The following is a 14,213-nucleotide window of genomic DNA, read 5'->3' as shown; positions in this document are numbered from 1 at the left end:
GGAGAATATTCAAAAGACTAGAAAATAGCATTGACCCTTTTTGTTTTTATGAGTAGCACAGTTTAAAACCTCCCAAATATTGTTATTCTTAGTTTGAAGTTAGAATTCTCAACAAAATTTTTTTTTTATATTATTTATTATATGAAAAGGGTTCAAGCTTCTTTACACAGGCTAATTTCTTAATATTAAAAAGTCACTAAGGATATTTAATTAAATATTTATCCATTTTAAAAGGCATGCAACACCCTATTATTTTATTTTTAACAGTTGACCACATTTTCTCAGGATATAAACGAAATCCTTCTTGCCTATAATTCTCTGAACTTGAATATAATAATGATAGATTTAATTTTTTTTCTCACCGAACTTCATCCTTAATGGACATTAATCTTCCAGAAAACCATTCAGCTGATATAAAAACGTGTGTCTTGTGAGCACAACATCTAAAATCCAATAAACCAAATACAGTTGGACAGCGGGCCATTATGAGAACACATCATAGACACTTTCCTTTTTTTTTTTTTTGCTTTTCTCATGTTCTCCACAAATGTGCTTTAGATGCCGATAAACTGCTGTTTGCAATGCTTTCTAGATTTTTCAAGAAACCAGAAGAAGCCACGAAGAAAAAAAGCCTTTTCCTATCTGACCGACAGAGGGAGACAAAGCCCAGTTTTCCTCTCCATCACAGTTCAGACGCGAAAGAGCCAGTATTCAACATGTGCGACGTTTCCAAAACTTACATTAACTCAAACCATTCCTCAAGTCACTAATAAACTAAACTCTCTAGGTTCCGACAAAACAACAGTCCTCGCGCCTGAACACGTAGCCATGCAAAGACGTGGTTTATTCTAATGCGTCTCGCCCGGCTGATAGGCCTGTGTATGTAAATGCGGAGTTGCCCGATGGATTTGCCTTCCTTCATTCGCTTCTCGCGCACTTCCTGCTGTGACAGCTTCGAGAGCTCGCGCTGCGCTTCAGGAAACTGCCGCAGTCTGCTTCACTCACATGACACCAAGCTTTGGAAATAAAACATATGGTAAGGCCAGCTCCATTCTCTTTTTAGCGGAATAGGTATTTTCAGACCTCCTCTATAATTATTATTAGATGACTGCTGAAGTATCAGTTCATTCTGATACTGATACTGATATAAAGTTTGGTCAGACCTAAATCGAAATAATCACTTGCTTCTCCTGTATTAAGTGGTTGTAACAAGCTTTTACTCCAGTATCTATTTTGGTCAGCATCAGCATCAGCAGCCGAGATCCTAAAACACTGTCTGATCTGAAGCTAGTCTATTGAGAACAGCCTGATCATGGGATTTTTTTTTTTTTTTTTTAGCTTTATAAACCTAAATCGCATTTAACCCTAGAGTAGCCAATCCTGCGTTGTCTTGATTCGGGACCTTTTTCCTTTTATTTCATTTTTTTCTATGAATATTTTTAGCACATTACACTGAACGCTGAGTTGAAATACGCATTGATAAATAAATAAAAAAAAGCTAAAAGTTGTTGAAAACGTCTCACAGAAGTCCTCAAAGGAATGCAAAACGAGTCTCTGTGAGACGGAACATTTTAGCGCATGATTTCAAAGTGTGAATGATATGATTGTTTGGATTGTGGCTGGAGCAGATGAGACAAAGCTTTCATTTTTTTTCTTCTGTCTTTGACGCTGGTTGCGTTCTTAGCAAAGCATGCATCTGATTGGCTGGCTTTTAGCTGTCATCTCCATGGCAACCTCTGCTGAATGATGTGCTGTGCAAAGGTGTGTGGTTGGAGACGCTTCCTGTGCCTCACTATTGTTCTGAATCTGCTGCTCACTTCACGAACAGTTCACGGCAGTTTATTATCTCCCACGCAATGTGAGATGTCTTTAAGCTGTTGTTTTAAAATACCACACATGCAATACTGAGAGATGCATGTTAAATCACTGATGATCACCCATGCCCCGAGGAAGGTAATCAAATCAGAGACAAGATACTATACTGATGACAATGTGCGGTCTGAAGTCTATTAAAGTCCATTCTGCTGAAACCACAGCGATCATGGCGTGCACTTCTGCTAAAAACTTCTACTTTCTGATCAATACCTATTTCTGAACAAACAACAATGTGTTCTTTTACGGTTAAGTCCTCTGAGCGGGTTTCAGGTTCAGTTCAAGTAAATCTCTGTCGATAGCATCTGTCAGTCACCACAGAAAACCATCAGGGCCCATCGCAGTTCAGAAGGACAAGCTAAACTGCAAAACAACGGTAATGTACTTAACAAAGGCAGTCTGCGTTTCTGGCTGAACATGGTGTTTTAACAACGATGCAACAGTTTACCTCTGTATGGTTTGAGTGAAACCGGTGTTTGACTAATTAAATAATTAAATCTATTAGTCACTAGTGTAATGATGTAGGCTATAGATTAATTAAATTAGGCTATTGCTCATACAGAAGTTACAGATCATGCAGATTCCTGCTGAAATCACTAGATCTGAAGGCATTCATGAAGGATTTTTATTTCTTTTTTTTCCTCAGAGAAACGCTGATGAATTGAAGAAGACTTTAAAAACGTATTCAAGTATTTGCTGTTAAAGACTTTATTAAGAAATGTGTCAGTGCATTACTGTTAATGCTGTTTTTTGCATTTCCTGTGATCCATATGTTGGGCCTCGGACATCCCTTTGACTGTTTGAAGCTGGAGAGCGTTCTTCTGTGTGTCCATCTATCCATTCTTTACAGTCTTTTGTAACTCGGAAGTTGTTACTTAATTCAGATATTGAAATAGTTTTTTTAGAAATTCCACACCTGCTCTGTAGACTGCATATCGTGCTTGTTAATCGTCTGGTAAAGCACCCAAAAGGTCAGGTGTTTATGTGTCAGAAACCATCTGTACTGTTCGACCCAGATTCCTGCGACAGAAGCAGAGCGCTGCCACAGAACATGGCAGTCATATTCAAAACATCTAACAGCCAATGATTAACTCAGAATGGCATTGTGTTCATCTACTATATATATATATATATATATATATATATATATATATATAATTTAAAAATTTAATTAAAAATTAAATAAATACAAAATAAACTGTATGCATTTAGCAGACGCTTATCCAAAGAGACTTACAGTGCATTCAGGCGATCAATTTTTACCTATCATATATATATGTGTGTGTGTGTGTGTGTGTGTGTGTGTGTGTGTGTGTGTGTGTAAATTTAATTTTGGTTAGCTGAAAATAATTGACATTAATACAATGCAGAGTAAAAACTGTCTCATTGCTATAATGTTAAACTGTAAAAACAATAAAAGTGAAATCTAAAAAAAAAACGGCAAGTGTTGAACTTACCGTAAAACATATGGTCGCAATTTTTTAAATATTAGAGAATCTCGTTTAAAAACGTTTCATAAACTTCAATAGTGTTTATATGTCATATTACCAATATATATATATATATATATATATATATATATATATTACATTTATAATATACTGGCATTCACCTTAAAAACACAATAATAAAGAGAAAGCCACATGATGAATCAGATTTTATCACAAGTAGTTTTTCCACAAGCTGAAGTAAATATCAGTACACAGAAAGCACACAATGTCATACACTTATAAAACCCCAGACACTAAAATAATGCAATAAACATTTATTTAACAACTGTTCATAACTGATGACAAAAACTAAGAAGAAACCTGATCTGTCATGCAGAGGATTCAGGAAATATCAATTTACCTTTTTTTTTTTTTTTACTGTTAATTATAAGATGGCTCTTTCTTTTTCCAATGCTAGTAACAGTATACATTTACTTTACTGTAAGATTACATGAAATGTTAAGACAACTTAATGTTAACCAGTTAACAGGTATTTACATTTGAGATGAAACACACCAGTCAAAGGGGCATTTGAGATGTTTCAGAGCGCAGATGAGAATTTGGTTTATTTCTTTACAGGAGGAAAATGTGGACGTCAAGGCCCTCCGGGCCAGATTTCACGTTCCGGTTGAAATGCCAACTTCCGGAGGTGGATCCTCCGTCAAACCTCATACGGTTGGTGCGCCGCCGGAGTCTCTAACCAATGGAGCGCTCAGAAACAAGATTTCAGCAGTGCCTCCGAGACCAGTCTTTCCTCTCAACGCTCAAAGTGAACCAGAGATGTTTCCTTCGGGCCCTCATGGAGTGTTCCCCAGACCTCCTCCTTCTCATCGTTTGGGAGCCCAGGGGAGTCCTAAGATGCCCCCTCCGGAGGTCAATGTGCCGAGCAAAGTCAAGCAGACGGGAGAACTTCTTCAGCGCAAGATGCTTCAGCAGCACGCCGACCTGAAAGTGTCTTCAGCTTTTAAGCCACCGCTGCCGAGCCAGAGGAGCGTGTCGGAGGTAGTACCGCTAAGAAAGCCGCTTCCCAACATCGGGCCGCGACCCTCCAAACCAAAACGTCCTCCGTCTGTAAACCTGGACCATTTCCGGAAAAAAGCCCCTGTGGTTCTTCCCAAAAAAACCATAGAGCTACAGAGTTCTAAAGGTAGGAGCCGAACCCTTTCAGTGCTTCACTGCAGATGTGTCATAAAAATACATCGCTCGTCATTTATTGATCCATGTGATGTTTTATTTCGTATTTATGGTATATTTTGAGCAGGACCAGCACGGCCTCCATTCAAACCCAGCCAGAAGGCATCCTCCTTCTCAGAATTGTGAGTAATGCGAGGTTGACTGTAAGTAGTTGTCTAGATTGCCAAAGTTTGGAAGAGAAGGGGAAGGAAACTGTAACACAACTGTGTCGTTGTTTCCATATCTGTACTGTCTCTAATTTATAAAGAAATAACTCTGTTGTATGGCTTCGTACGTGCATCTTACAGTGCAGTCTTTGGTCCTGGAAGTATGTGGGTGTAAAGCACGCACTGTGGCATTTCCTGACTCTCTTTGTAGATTCTTCTGAAACCGGATCAGATAGCGTGCATTGTGTTGTTTGTGATTGTAAGTCTCGCGTATGTTTGCTGTCAGTGAGTCTGCTTGGGTCGGTATGTGATGTGACTCTCCGTTCAATGGTTTTAGAAACTCGGACCCCCAGGAGGACTATGATGACATCAGCCCCCTCCCACCCCCTCCCCCCACCCCTCCCAGGCCCAGAGGTAAAGGTGAATATACCTTGCAGTCGGACTAATGATTCTCACCCGGTGGGTTATCAGCCGATCTCATTTACACTGAGCAACCCAGCCAGAACTGAAGATCATAGAGACTTGAGGGAGGGGTTTTTTAAACTTATACCAGTAGGAAACCACCTAGCAACCACATGAGCTAAAAAAACCCTAGTAACCACAAAGCAGTACCCCGGTGACCATTCACAACAACCTGTCAATATGGTGCACTTTTGACCGGGAGTAATGTTATCTAGCATCGGTTTCAACTGATGATTTTTTGTTCTGTTGTTGTTTTTTTGCTCCTCAAACAGCGTACCTCGCTTCTCACGTTGCAGAACCGTGGACGGACAATTTCTCTTCTCAGCAGGAGGTCAGTCTGTCGGGTTATTTTCGCGTGTTTGCTTCTCAGAAAGTGAAAGAGAAGTTCAAGGGTCTCGGTGTGCGGGGGTTACAGTCCTCTGATATGTTCAGCATGTGCTCTAATGGGTTTTATTATTATTGTGTTGTAGGACAGCGACCAAGAAATCTACGAAGACCCAGATATGTAAGTCGTATCGGTGTTCTTTCACAACGGAGAGTTCCCTTCCCAGTCCATTTCTGACACTAAACTGCAACAATGGCTCATTCATACATTTGCATGATTATCATGCCCTAAACATGAACACATTGACATTGCATCACTTGCTCTATAATAACAGAAGTCATTTGCATATAGAAATATGGTGCATAGAAACATGATACATTCAGTCTTTATCAGTTAATAAAGGATATTAGTAAAGTTTGGTTTAGCAGTATCAGGTGTGTAAAACACTTCAACTGTTAATCTTTATAATTTAATGATTTAGTGATTTATTAATGATAAGGAATGCTCTTAGCAAATATCAAAATGAATGGTTATTAATTCTGTGCATTATAATGTGATGCTAAATTATTTTGTAGCATTTAAAACAGTTTTTTTGTGTGTGTTTTTAGTGTCATTTTTCATTTTCACTGTACTTTTCAAGTTTTTGTGTGTTTTTTTGTTTTAAAATGTATTAATACTTTTATACAGCAAGGATGCATTAAATGATCAAAGTGACAGTAAAGACATTTACAATGTTAGAAAAGTAAAAAAAAAAAAAAAAATGCTGTTCGTTTTAACTCTGAAAAATGTTTACTTTTTCCACAAAAATTAAAAAAGAAGAGAAAGTAAGGAAAAACAGGTATTTTAAATTGTGATGATATATCACAATATTGCCGTTTTTACTGTACTTTTCACCAAATTAATGCAGCCTTGATGAGCATATGCCAAACGTTTGAGATTTAGGGTATTTAGACAAAATAGTTATTGGCCATCAGATAAAAATAATTACTGGCTTATTTTTACCAGCCAGAATTTTACTATTTGTGCATAGAAGTCTAAAAAGTAAAGGAGCAAAAACTGTAGCCTGTTTAATTATTAAAGTTGATCACGCAAAACTGAATTATAACTAAGCACAAGAAATCTTGGAACAAATAATCTTTTCATACTATATCAGTTAATGGTATAACATCTCTCGTATTATATCCATCTGTTGTAGCCACAGACTGCAGAATTATTGCTTAAATGATAATATCTTTAAAAGGAAAGGTGAATAACGGGGGACTGTCAGGCTCTAAAAACAGCGGTGTGAACATTCACGAGAATTACTCCTTCTGGCTTCCACCGAAGAGAAAGAGTCATTGCGGTTCCTTTCATCTGTATTTCTGTACGTCGCAGGCCTCTTCCAGTTGAGAGGAAAGTATTGAAAGAGACTAAGAAGACAGAGCTGGACAAGAAAGAACTGAAGGAAAGGCAGAAGTTGGAAAACGAGTATAGAAAAAAATTTAAGGTCTGTTGAAGCTACAAAAGGATGTCATGAGTGTGACTTTCCTACAGATATTAACATGCTCATGATCATGTTTGTGTGCACAGCTGAATGGACCTATTGAGGTGATCCACATGGCCCGTGTGAGAGAGGACTGGCAGGGGGGGAAGAATGACCTGACGGTGCGACAGGGAGAGAGCGTGGAGATCATCCGTGTGAGCAACAACCCGGAGGGGAAATGGCTGGCACGAAACCTGAGGGGAGGCAGTAAGTCTTATCCTCAAGTTCTGACTGTGACATGCTGCCCATTACCTCAGAAAGACATTCTGACTGGTTTCCAAAAACTAAAATCAGGTTTCCACCTCTACGAGGCAAGACGTTCTGCACAGGAAGTGATGTCAGCTTTGTGTGTGCTGCTTGTATTCATCCTTTCAGAAGTGATGGGGGCAGAATGTCAATTGTATGCCAATTTGCCCTATTCTATTCTATTCTATTCTACAGTCCACGATTCAATAAAATTTTTTACCGTTATTATTTAATTGAACTGAACTTCAGTTTTAAGCTCTTTATAATATTTTTAATGTTTTCTGGAATGCTTGTGAAACAACAAAATCTCACAGTATCACAGTTGAAACATATCTCAGTATTGATAAAGACCATCTTTATTCTAATCTGAAGGGCTTTGATAACATAACGTGCGAAAATAACATTTTCAGAAAGAGTGAGATCATGAAATATCTGTCGTTACTTCCTTTCAATCTTTTCAAATTTTTTCTTGTTCATTAATGTGTTTCACTCCGTGGCATGTCAAAATATGGCATAAATGATCTTTTGCCACTTTTTTTTTTCATTATGATCCAATACGTCCCTGTTCTATTTTTTTTGTTTGTTAGTTTATGTCACAAAACAGAATAAAATCTGTCAGTGCTTTCTTTTCATTCAATTCAAGTCCTCTAGCAACTTTTTTTTTTCTCATTAACGTGTTAGTACAGAATCCCGCACGTGGCATTCAGGGAAAAATAGCCGGCAAAATATTGTGCTAGATTTACTATTTTATTCCCTTGATTTATAAATTATGCGCTAGATTTACTATTTTATTCCCTTGATTTATAAATTGTGCGCACGATTTACTAATTGAAATAGTAATCGTGTGCACGTTTTAGTACATCGAGGGAACAAATTAGTAAATTGTGCGCACAGTTTATTTAATTTTTCTTGCATGTCATGTGCGGTTATCCATACATGTGTACACAATATGCACGTGTCACAAATATGGAGGAAATATTCGTTGTGATGTCAACGTGACCCAAGTCCCTGTTTTGCATCTTTTTTTTCTGCTTCGGTAATCCATTCAACTTGGATTTCGCAATCCAAATCCCCGTCCTGTTCGATCATCTGTTTCTCTCATGCACATCACAATACAGAAGAACAGATCTGTTGCTACTTGCATTTGATCTCAATCCAAGTCCTCACTCTATATTTTCTTCTTTTTAATAATCCATTTCACATAAAATCATCATTATCCAAGTAAGATCTGTTGCATTGCGGCGTTAACTTATATCTAAGCAGTCTATAGCAGCATTAAACCAACTCTGCTTGACATTTTCTTAAGAAGGACAGGAACCAACAGTGATCATAAATTTATAAATACTGTATGTGTGTGCTGTTTCAGTGGGCTACATCAGTAACTCCTGTGTGGATGTGGATTATGAAGAAGTGAAGCGGAAGCTCCGTGGTCAGTCCATGCCCTCCTCTAACCCTTCTGCGGGACGCCCCGTAAACCCAGAAGTATATGATGACATCGGCTCCAGCGAGCAGCTGGACAGGTGAGACCTCACGCCTCATGACCAGGGAACACAGAGGGCATCTTTTGATGAGTTTGAGCTCATATTCTGTTTGTTTTCTTTCTGTTTTTAGCAGTTTTCACAGTGATGGTGAGTAAACGTAGCCGACTTCTGCTTTCCAAGAAGTGATTCCTCATGTTTCTGCAGTGGATTGATAAGAATATGCTCTACTTCTCTCAGATGTATATGATGACGTGGACCATGATGAGTTTCCTCCTCCTCCCCCAGAGATCAGGTATCTCTCCTCTTGCTCCACATCTCAGTTTTTTAACAAATGGACCTCTGTAACCAATATTTGCCAAAATTTGATGTGATCTCATTTTTAGTCATTTTCTGTCCGTTTATATATAACCTGACCGTGTGCGGTCACAATCACTGTTGTTTGGGGAATTTTCACACGCAAAATAGTTATTTTAATAGGAATCAACACAATTGGGCGAACAATTTCTGCACACAGATTTCGTTATGGGTTTAATTTGGTCACACAGATTTGCTTAAATCTCACTAATGTGACCACATCTTAAGGTCTGCACATGTTCCCAAACAAACAATTACACCAATTATGTAAATTTCCTCCGGTTTGCTATTTTTGTCTCATATTGCGCATATGAAAAGCTGCTGAAGTTGTGTCTCTTCAGCTTCATTTGCCTTTTGAACAAATGACAAACTGCCCGAATTGTATTTAACTGTGTGTTGATGGATAATTAACTACAGAGGAAAAAGTGGGCTTTGTTTTAACGAAGTTTCAAACGCGATTAATCGCATCCAAAATAAAAGTTTTTTGTTTATGTAATATATGTGTAGTGTGCTGTGTATATTTATTATGTATATATAAATACAAACACATGCATGCATTTATTTAAGAAAAATATATCATGTTTATATATTACATTTATATATTATATTTAAAAATATATTATGCAAACAAAAACTTTTATTTTGGATGCGATTAATCGCGATTAATTGTTGCCCAACACTAGTCTTTTTCTTTCAAAATGAACATCGCACCCTGAATGGTATTTGTTTTTTAATGTTCTGTGCATTGTGATGAACATCATATATTTGACCGTTTGTACCATATGGTTTTGTTTAGCCCCGATCCGATAAAGTCCAAGCAGCGAGAGAGAGATGAGAAAGAGTTTCGAAAAAGGTTTAAGGTGAATCTGTCTTCCTTTTGTCCATTTGTATTTTACAGATTAGCTTTGATTCCGGTTGATTATTGCCATGAGAAGCTGCCGGTTGTCCTAAATTGTAGTAAACATATAACACATATATTTAACAGTTTGAAGGGCCCATCCGAGTTCTGTACACCATGATGGTGGACCCTAATGCCAATCTGAAGAAGGCTGGGAGCAAGTACCTGGATGTGGTCCGTGGAGAGATTCTGGATGTTATACAGGAGACCAGCAAGAAGCATGTGCTGTGCTGTAATAAACTTGGCAAATGTGAGTCACACACGCCACCTGCTGGAAATCATACGCTACCGAGGCTTTGCCTTTTTCTTAAATGATCTTAATGAAGATTTATCATTATTAATAATTGTATGCTCTTTCTCATTGCACAGATGGATATGTACCTGTTAATTACCTTTTGCAAGAGTACGTATTTAAATACAGTAATACAAGTTATTTTTATTTGCTTAATAGTTTTTAAATGTTACCAAATCCTCTGTTTTCCTTTTTTTTTTTTTTTTAGGGAGAATGAGGTTTATGATGACATTGATACTGCTTCAGGTACACACACACACACACACACACACACACACACATATATATATATATATATATATATATATATATATATATATATATATATATATATATATATATATATATATTAATCTTAAATCAAATATCGTGTTTTGTCCCATCAAACAAGGGATTTTTTATTTGTTATCATAATAACAAATTTGATTGATTTATTGTTTGTTTGTTTGCTTTCTAACAGATATATACGACAATGACGACAGCTGACCTGCTTGGAGATGATGGTTATCATCCATGTAAAACTGTTTTAACCTGAGAAAGTAAAAAAAAAAAAAAAGACTGAACACCGAGTTTTTCTTACAACAAATGAAAGAAGTGAAAGAAAACCAAAAAACGGAATACTCAAAGCTTTGTATATTTTAGAAATAATTATTGTACGGTACTTATAATTATGCAAATTATTGTGAATTTGACATTTGTATCTATCATAGGGATTTTTTTATATTTGTTTACTTTCAGATTTGTCTCTTTTGTGATATATATGACGATCTCTTTTCAAATAAAAAGAAAAAAAAGTTTTATATTCCTTTGTTTTCCGCTCTCTGTGGTTCACTATTTACTTTTAACCATTTACCCTGCTGCTAGTGTTTTTTCTGTGTCTTTACAAACACTTCAAAAGCAGTGCCACTGCCTACACCAGCAGTGGATTCTGAGCCAGCACACTCAACTGTGATTGGCTGCTGCAGGTGAGTAGACGCTTGATTACTTCACAATGGCTAATTACGTCACCACTGAGTAAGCTCGGCTCTCGACTGCTTTGGTCTGACGTGAACCTGACTAACTTCCTGTACGAAGTCCACTAACCTAACGCAAGACTGCTTGTCAAAAAGATGAATTTGACAAACAAAACTCGCCTTTTATGTGTTTAATATGTCTGACGTTCTGCAAAGTTATTAATGCAAACGAGAAACAGCCTCCACTTCGCAGGATTGAGTGTCTGCAGATGAGAATTAGACAAATCATGCAGAATTCAGTCGAGTCCTTCATAAATGTGTTAGAGTCATACAGAGGAAGAGATAAAGTGGTAAGTTCGTATTTACACGTACAGTATTTAATAGACAACACTTATGATAGTGTACATTGCATTTTAAATTTTTGATTTGTGTAAATGGTCGGTATTGTATTAAATAATAATAAATATAAAATACTTAAATGTTTAAGAAATCGTAGCCAATAGTGAGAGACTATTGTAATTATGAGTTTTGCATGTGCATACAGTAGACAACATGGAAACATACATTGCACACTAACTTTTTCTCTTTTTTATTTACTTAAATAATAGTAATTACTGCATTATAAAGTAAAATATTTGTTATTATCACCATTATACGTTAAAGAGATTGTAAAGAATGAGACATTTTAGCTGAAATGACGTTAAATCTGATTAGAAAATCATGTTGGACAAATGTACAGTGCTCTGCTACTCTTAAATCTTGTTAGAAATGTAGTACATGTGAGGAATTAATCAGGCACATTGCATATTCCCTATTATGCACACAAGCTGTTTAGTGACATCATACTGTATGTGATTACAGCACAATGTAATCATTGTTGTTTAGATAAGGACGCTCTGCTATGGCTCTCAGCTGGTCGGTGGACTTCTAGCTGGAAAGAGCTCTCAGTCGTCTCTGGGGAAGAGGCTCCTGCTGTTCTCCGCTCAGTTGAGTGACTGCAGAACCACTCTCAGGCTCTTTGACGACCTGTCCATGCTGGCGTACTCCACCAGCTATGGGCTAGGAGCCTCGGTGAGGACACACGATGGAAAATTGGAGTTTTGAAGGAGAGCCGGAATTAATGGGGTTTTTTTTTCTTAGGAGGAGGATGCTTTGGTGCGCTGGATGTCAATTCTGAATAATGTAGCGGATCAGTTGTATTACCCCTGCGAGCACATCGCCTGGGCGGCAGATGCAGAGCTCATCCAAACCAAATCTGACAAGTGGTGGGTGCTGAGCACAGGCCTCTGGGGTATATCGCTTATCCTCAGCATACTCAGGTAAAGGCAGAGAGTGGACTGGGCTTCATTCACCACATACTGTGCAGTGGGACCAGATGTCTGAACACTCAAAGACAATTTAGACTTTTTTTATGTTTTAAAACCTGGAAAGTTTTAGGCTAAAAATGTAAAACAAAGAAAAGTTATTAAATAAAATCCACTAATGAACTTAAAGGAATTGTTATAGAACTACTAACCCTGGTCCTAATCATGCCTCCTGTATAGAAGGCAAAAAGCTGTTGTTTTATAAGTAGTTTATCCCAGGGTTATTATAGTTAATTAAAACTAAAACCATTAAAAAAAAATGTTGTCACCTACAATAAACATTAACTGAAATAAAATTATATATATATATATATATATATATATATATATATATTTATATATATATATATATATATATATATATATCTGTCTGTGTGTGTGTGTGTGTGTGTGTGTGTGTGTGTGTGTGTGTGTGTGTGTGTGTGTGACCCTGGATCACAAGGGTTGCTGGGGTATATTTTTAGCAATCGCCAAAAATACATTGCTTGGGTCAAAGTTATTGATATATATTTTCTTTTATGCCAAAAATCATTAGGCTATTAAGTAAAGATCATGTTCCATAAAGATATTTTGTACATTTCCTAAAGTAAATATATCAAAACTTAATATTTGATTAGTAATATGCATTGCTAAAAATTAATTTGGACAACTTTAAAGACGATTTTCTCAGTATTTAGATTTTTTTGCACCCTCAGATTCCAGATTTTCAAATAGTTGTATTTTGGACAAATATTGTCCAATCCTAATAAACCATTCATCAATGGAGAGCTGATTCATTCAGATGATGTATAAATTTATATTTTGAAAAATTGACACTTAAGACTGGTTTTCTTGTCCTGGGTCAAATATACTGTGTATATATATATATATATATATATATATATATATATATATATATATATATATATATATATATATATATATATATATATATATATAAAACAATAGTATCTCAGTTATGCTAAAATGCAAATTAACAGTATTCATAAAACTCAAAAAGTACCCGTTCTGTACAATATGTGTTTGTCTTTGGTGAACAGCAAAACTCTTTTTTTTTTAGATCCATTAGGTCCATCCAGATTCTGAAGAGCAAAGCGCAGACGTGTCAAAGATCAGCTTCAGCTGACAGCAGGTGGGTGTTCATTTCTAAACGCACGACACTTAGGTCTAAATGTTAATGTTTCCATATTCACTGCCCGATCACAGAATGGCTCATTGTGTCAGGGAGGAAGTGTGTTCTCAGACAGCTGTGCTCCGGAGGCAGATCCGAGGGGAAGTGTTCAGTATCCTGAGCAGTCTGGCAGATCTCAGCAATGCTGTTCACTGGATGCCTCCTGGGTTTCTGTGGGCTGGACGGTTTCCTCCATGGCTGGTGGGACTGATGGGAACGACCTCCTCACTGATAGGCCTTCTACAGATGAGCTCCGGTGATCAAGGAGCGTGTTCCTGAAGCATCATTACTCGTACAAATCTTTGATTCAAAATCTGTTGCTATTTGTAATAATTAAACGTCCTGTAATAATTATTTTGTTTAATAATGTGCAATTTATACAGGCTAACTGAGAAATCTGTATTTAGGAATTTTGTCAAATTCCACACTGGTGAATAATGAAT

The 14,213-nt window shown here is 37.0% G+C and overlaps 2 protein-coding genes across 6 annotated transcripts; both read left to right on the top strand.

Annotated features, from left to right (window-relative positions):
* The first annotated feature begins 680 nt into the window (after positions 1-680).
* On the top strand, positions 681-11,084 carry LOC128022566 (FYN-binding protein 1). 4 transcript variants are annotated; one of them, XM_052610256.1, is made up of 16 exons: positions 681-1,036; positions 3,942-4,509; positions 4,624-4,678; positions 5,040-5,116; positions 5,437-5,495; positions 5,635-5,669; positions 6,864-6,975; positions 7,059-7,218; positions 8,624-8,777; positions 8,869-8,885; positions 8,976-9,030; positions 9,889-9,952; positions 10,078-10,240; positions 10,360-10,393; positions 10,491-10,528; positions 10,743-11,084. In XM_052610256.1, the coding sequence occupies exons 1-16, from the start codon at positions 1,034-1,036 to the stop codon at positions 10,766-10,768; spliced, it is 1,620 nt and encodes a 539-aa protein (XP_052466216.1). In that variant the 5' UTR covers positions 681-1,033; the 3' UTR covers positions 10,769-11,084. The 4 variants fall into 4 exon arrangements, with proteins under 4 accessions (XP_052466216.1, XP_052466215.1, XP_052466214.1 ...); XM_052610255.1 differs by having other exon boundaries at positions 682-1,036; positions 5,040-5,122; XM_052610254.1 differs by lacking the exon at positions 681-1,036 and adding an exon at positions 1,732-1,761.
* Positions 11,085-11,311: 227 nt separating this feature from the next.
* On the top strand, positions 11,312-14,212 carry pex11g (peroxisomal biogenesis factor 11 gamma). Of its 2 annotated transcripts, none has more exons than XM_052610259.1 (5): positions 11,312-11,585; positions 12,121-12,306; positions 12,376-12,554; positions 13,660-13,731; positions 13,806-14,212. In XM_052610259.1, the coding sequence occupies exons 1-5, from the start codon at positions 11,421-11,423 to the stop codon at positions 14,047-14,049; spliced, it is 846 nt and encodes a 281-aa protein (XP_052466219.1). In that variant the 5' UTR covers positions 11,312-11,420; the 3' UTR covers positions 14,050-14,212. The 2 variants fall into 2 exon arrangements, with proteins under 2 accessions (XP_052466219.1, XP_052466220.1); XM_052610260.1 differs by having other exon boundaries at positions 11,315-11,585; positions 13,824-14,212.
* The last annotated feature ends 1 nt before the right edge of the window (position 14,213 follows it).

Source organism: Carassius gibelio, chromosome A11, assembly GCF_023724105.1.
Source record: "Carassius gibelio isolate Cgi1373 ecotype wild population from Czech Republic chromosome A11, carGib1.2-hapl.c, whole genome shotgun sequence".
In the NCBI taxonomy this organism is placed as follows: domain Eukaryota; kingdom Metazoa; phylum Chordata; class Actinopteri; order Cypriniformes; family Cyprinidae; genus Carassius; species Carassius gibelio.
The sequence above is the reverse complement of the archived record's forward strand: the minus strand, read 5'-3'. Positions and strand labels throughout refer to the sequence as shown.

What these genes read in the sequence shown, in the direction of transcription:
- pex11g (XM_052610259.1), top strand. Translation starts at nt 11,421, where the DNA reads ATGTGTTTAATATGTCTGACGTTCTGCAAAGTTATTAATGCAAACGAG. An exon ending in GCTATGGGCTAGGAGCCTCG is followed by an intron (nt 12,307 to 12,375) that starts GTGAGGACACAC and finishes TTTTTTTCTTAG; the next exon opens with GAGGAGGATGCTTTGGTGCG. An exon ending in CTTATCCTCAGCATACTCAG is followed by an intron (nt 12,555 to 13,659) that starts GTAAAGGCAGAG and finishes TTTTTTTTTTAG; the next exon opens with ATCCATTAGGTCCATCCAGA.
- LOC128022566 (XM_052610253.1), top strand. An exon ending in GTTAATTACCTTTTGCAAGA is followed by an intron (nt 10,394 to 10,490) that starts GTACGTATTTAA and finishes TTTTTTTTTTAG; the next exon opens with GGAGAATGAGGTTTATGATG. An exon ending in TGACATTGATACTGCTTCAG is followed by an intron (nt 10,529 to 10,742) that starts GTACACACACAC and finishes GCTTTCTAACAG; the next exon opens with ATATATACGACAATGACGAC.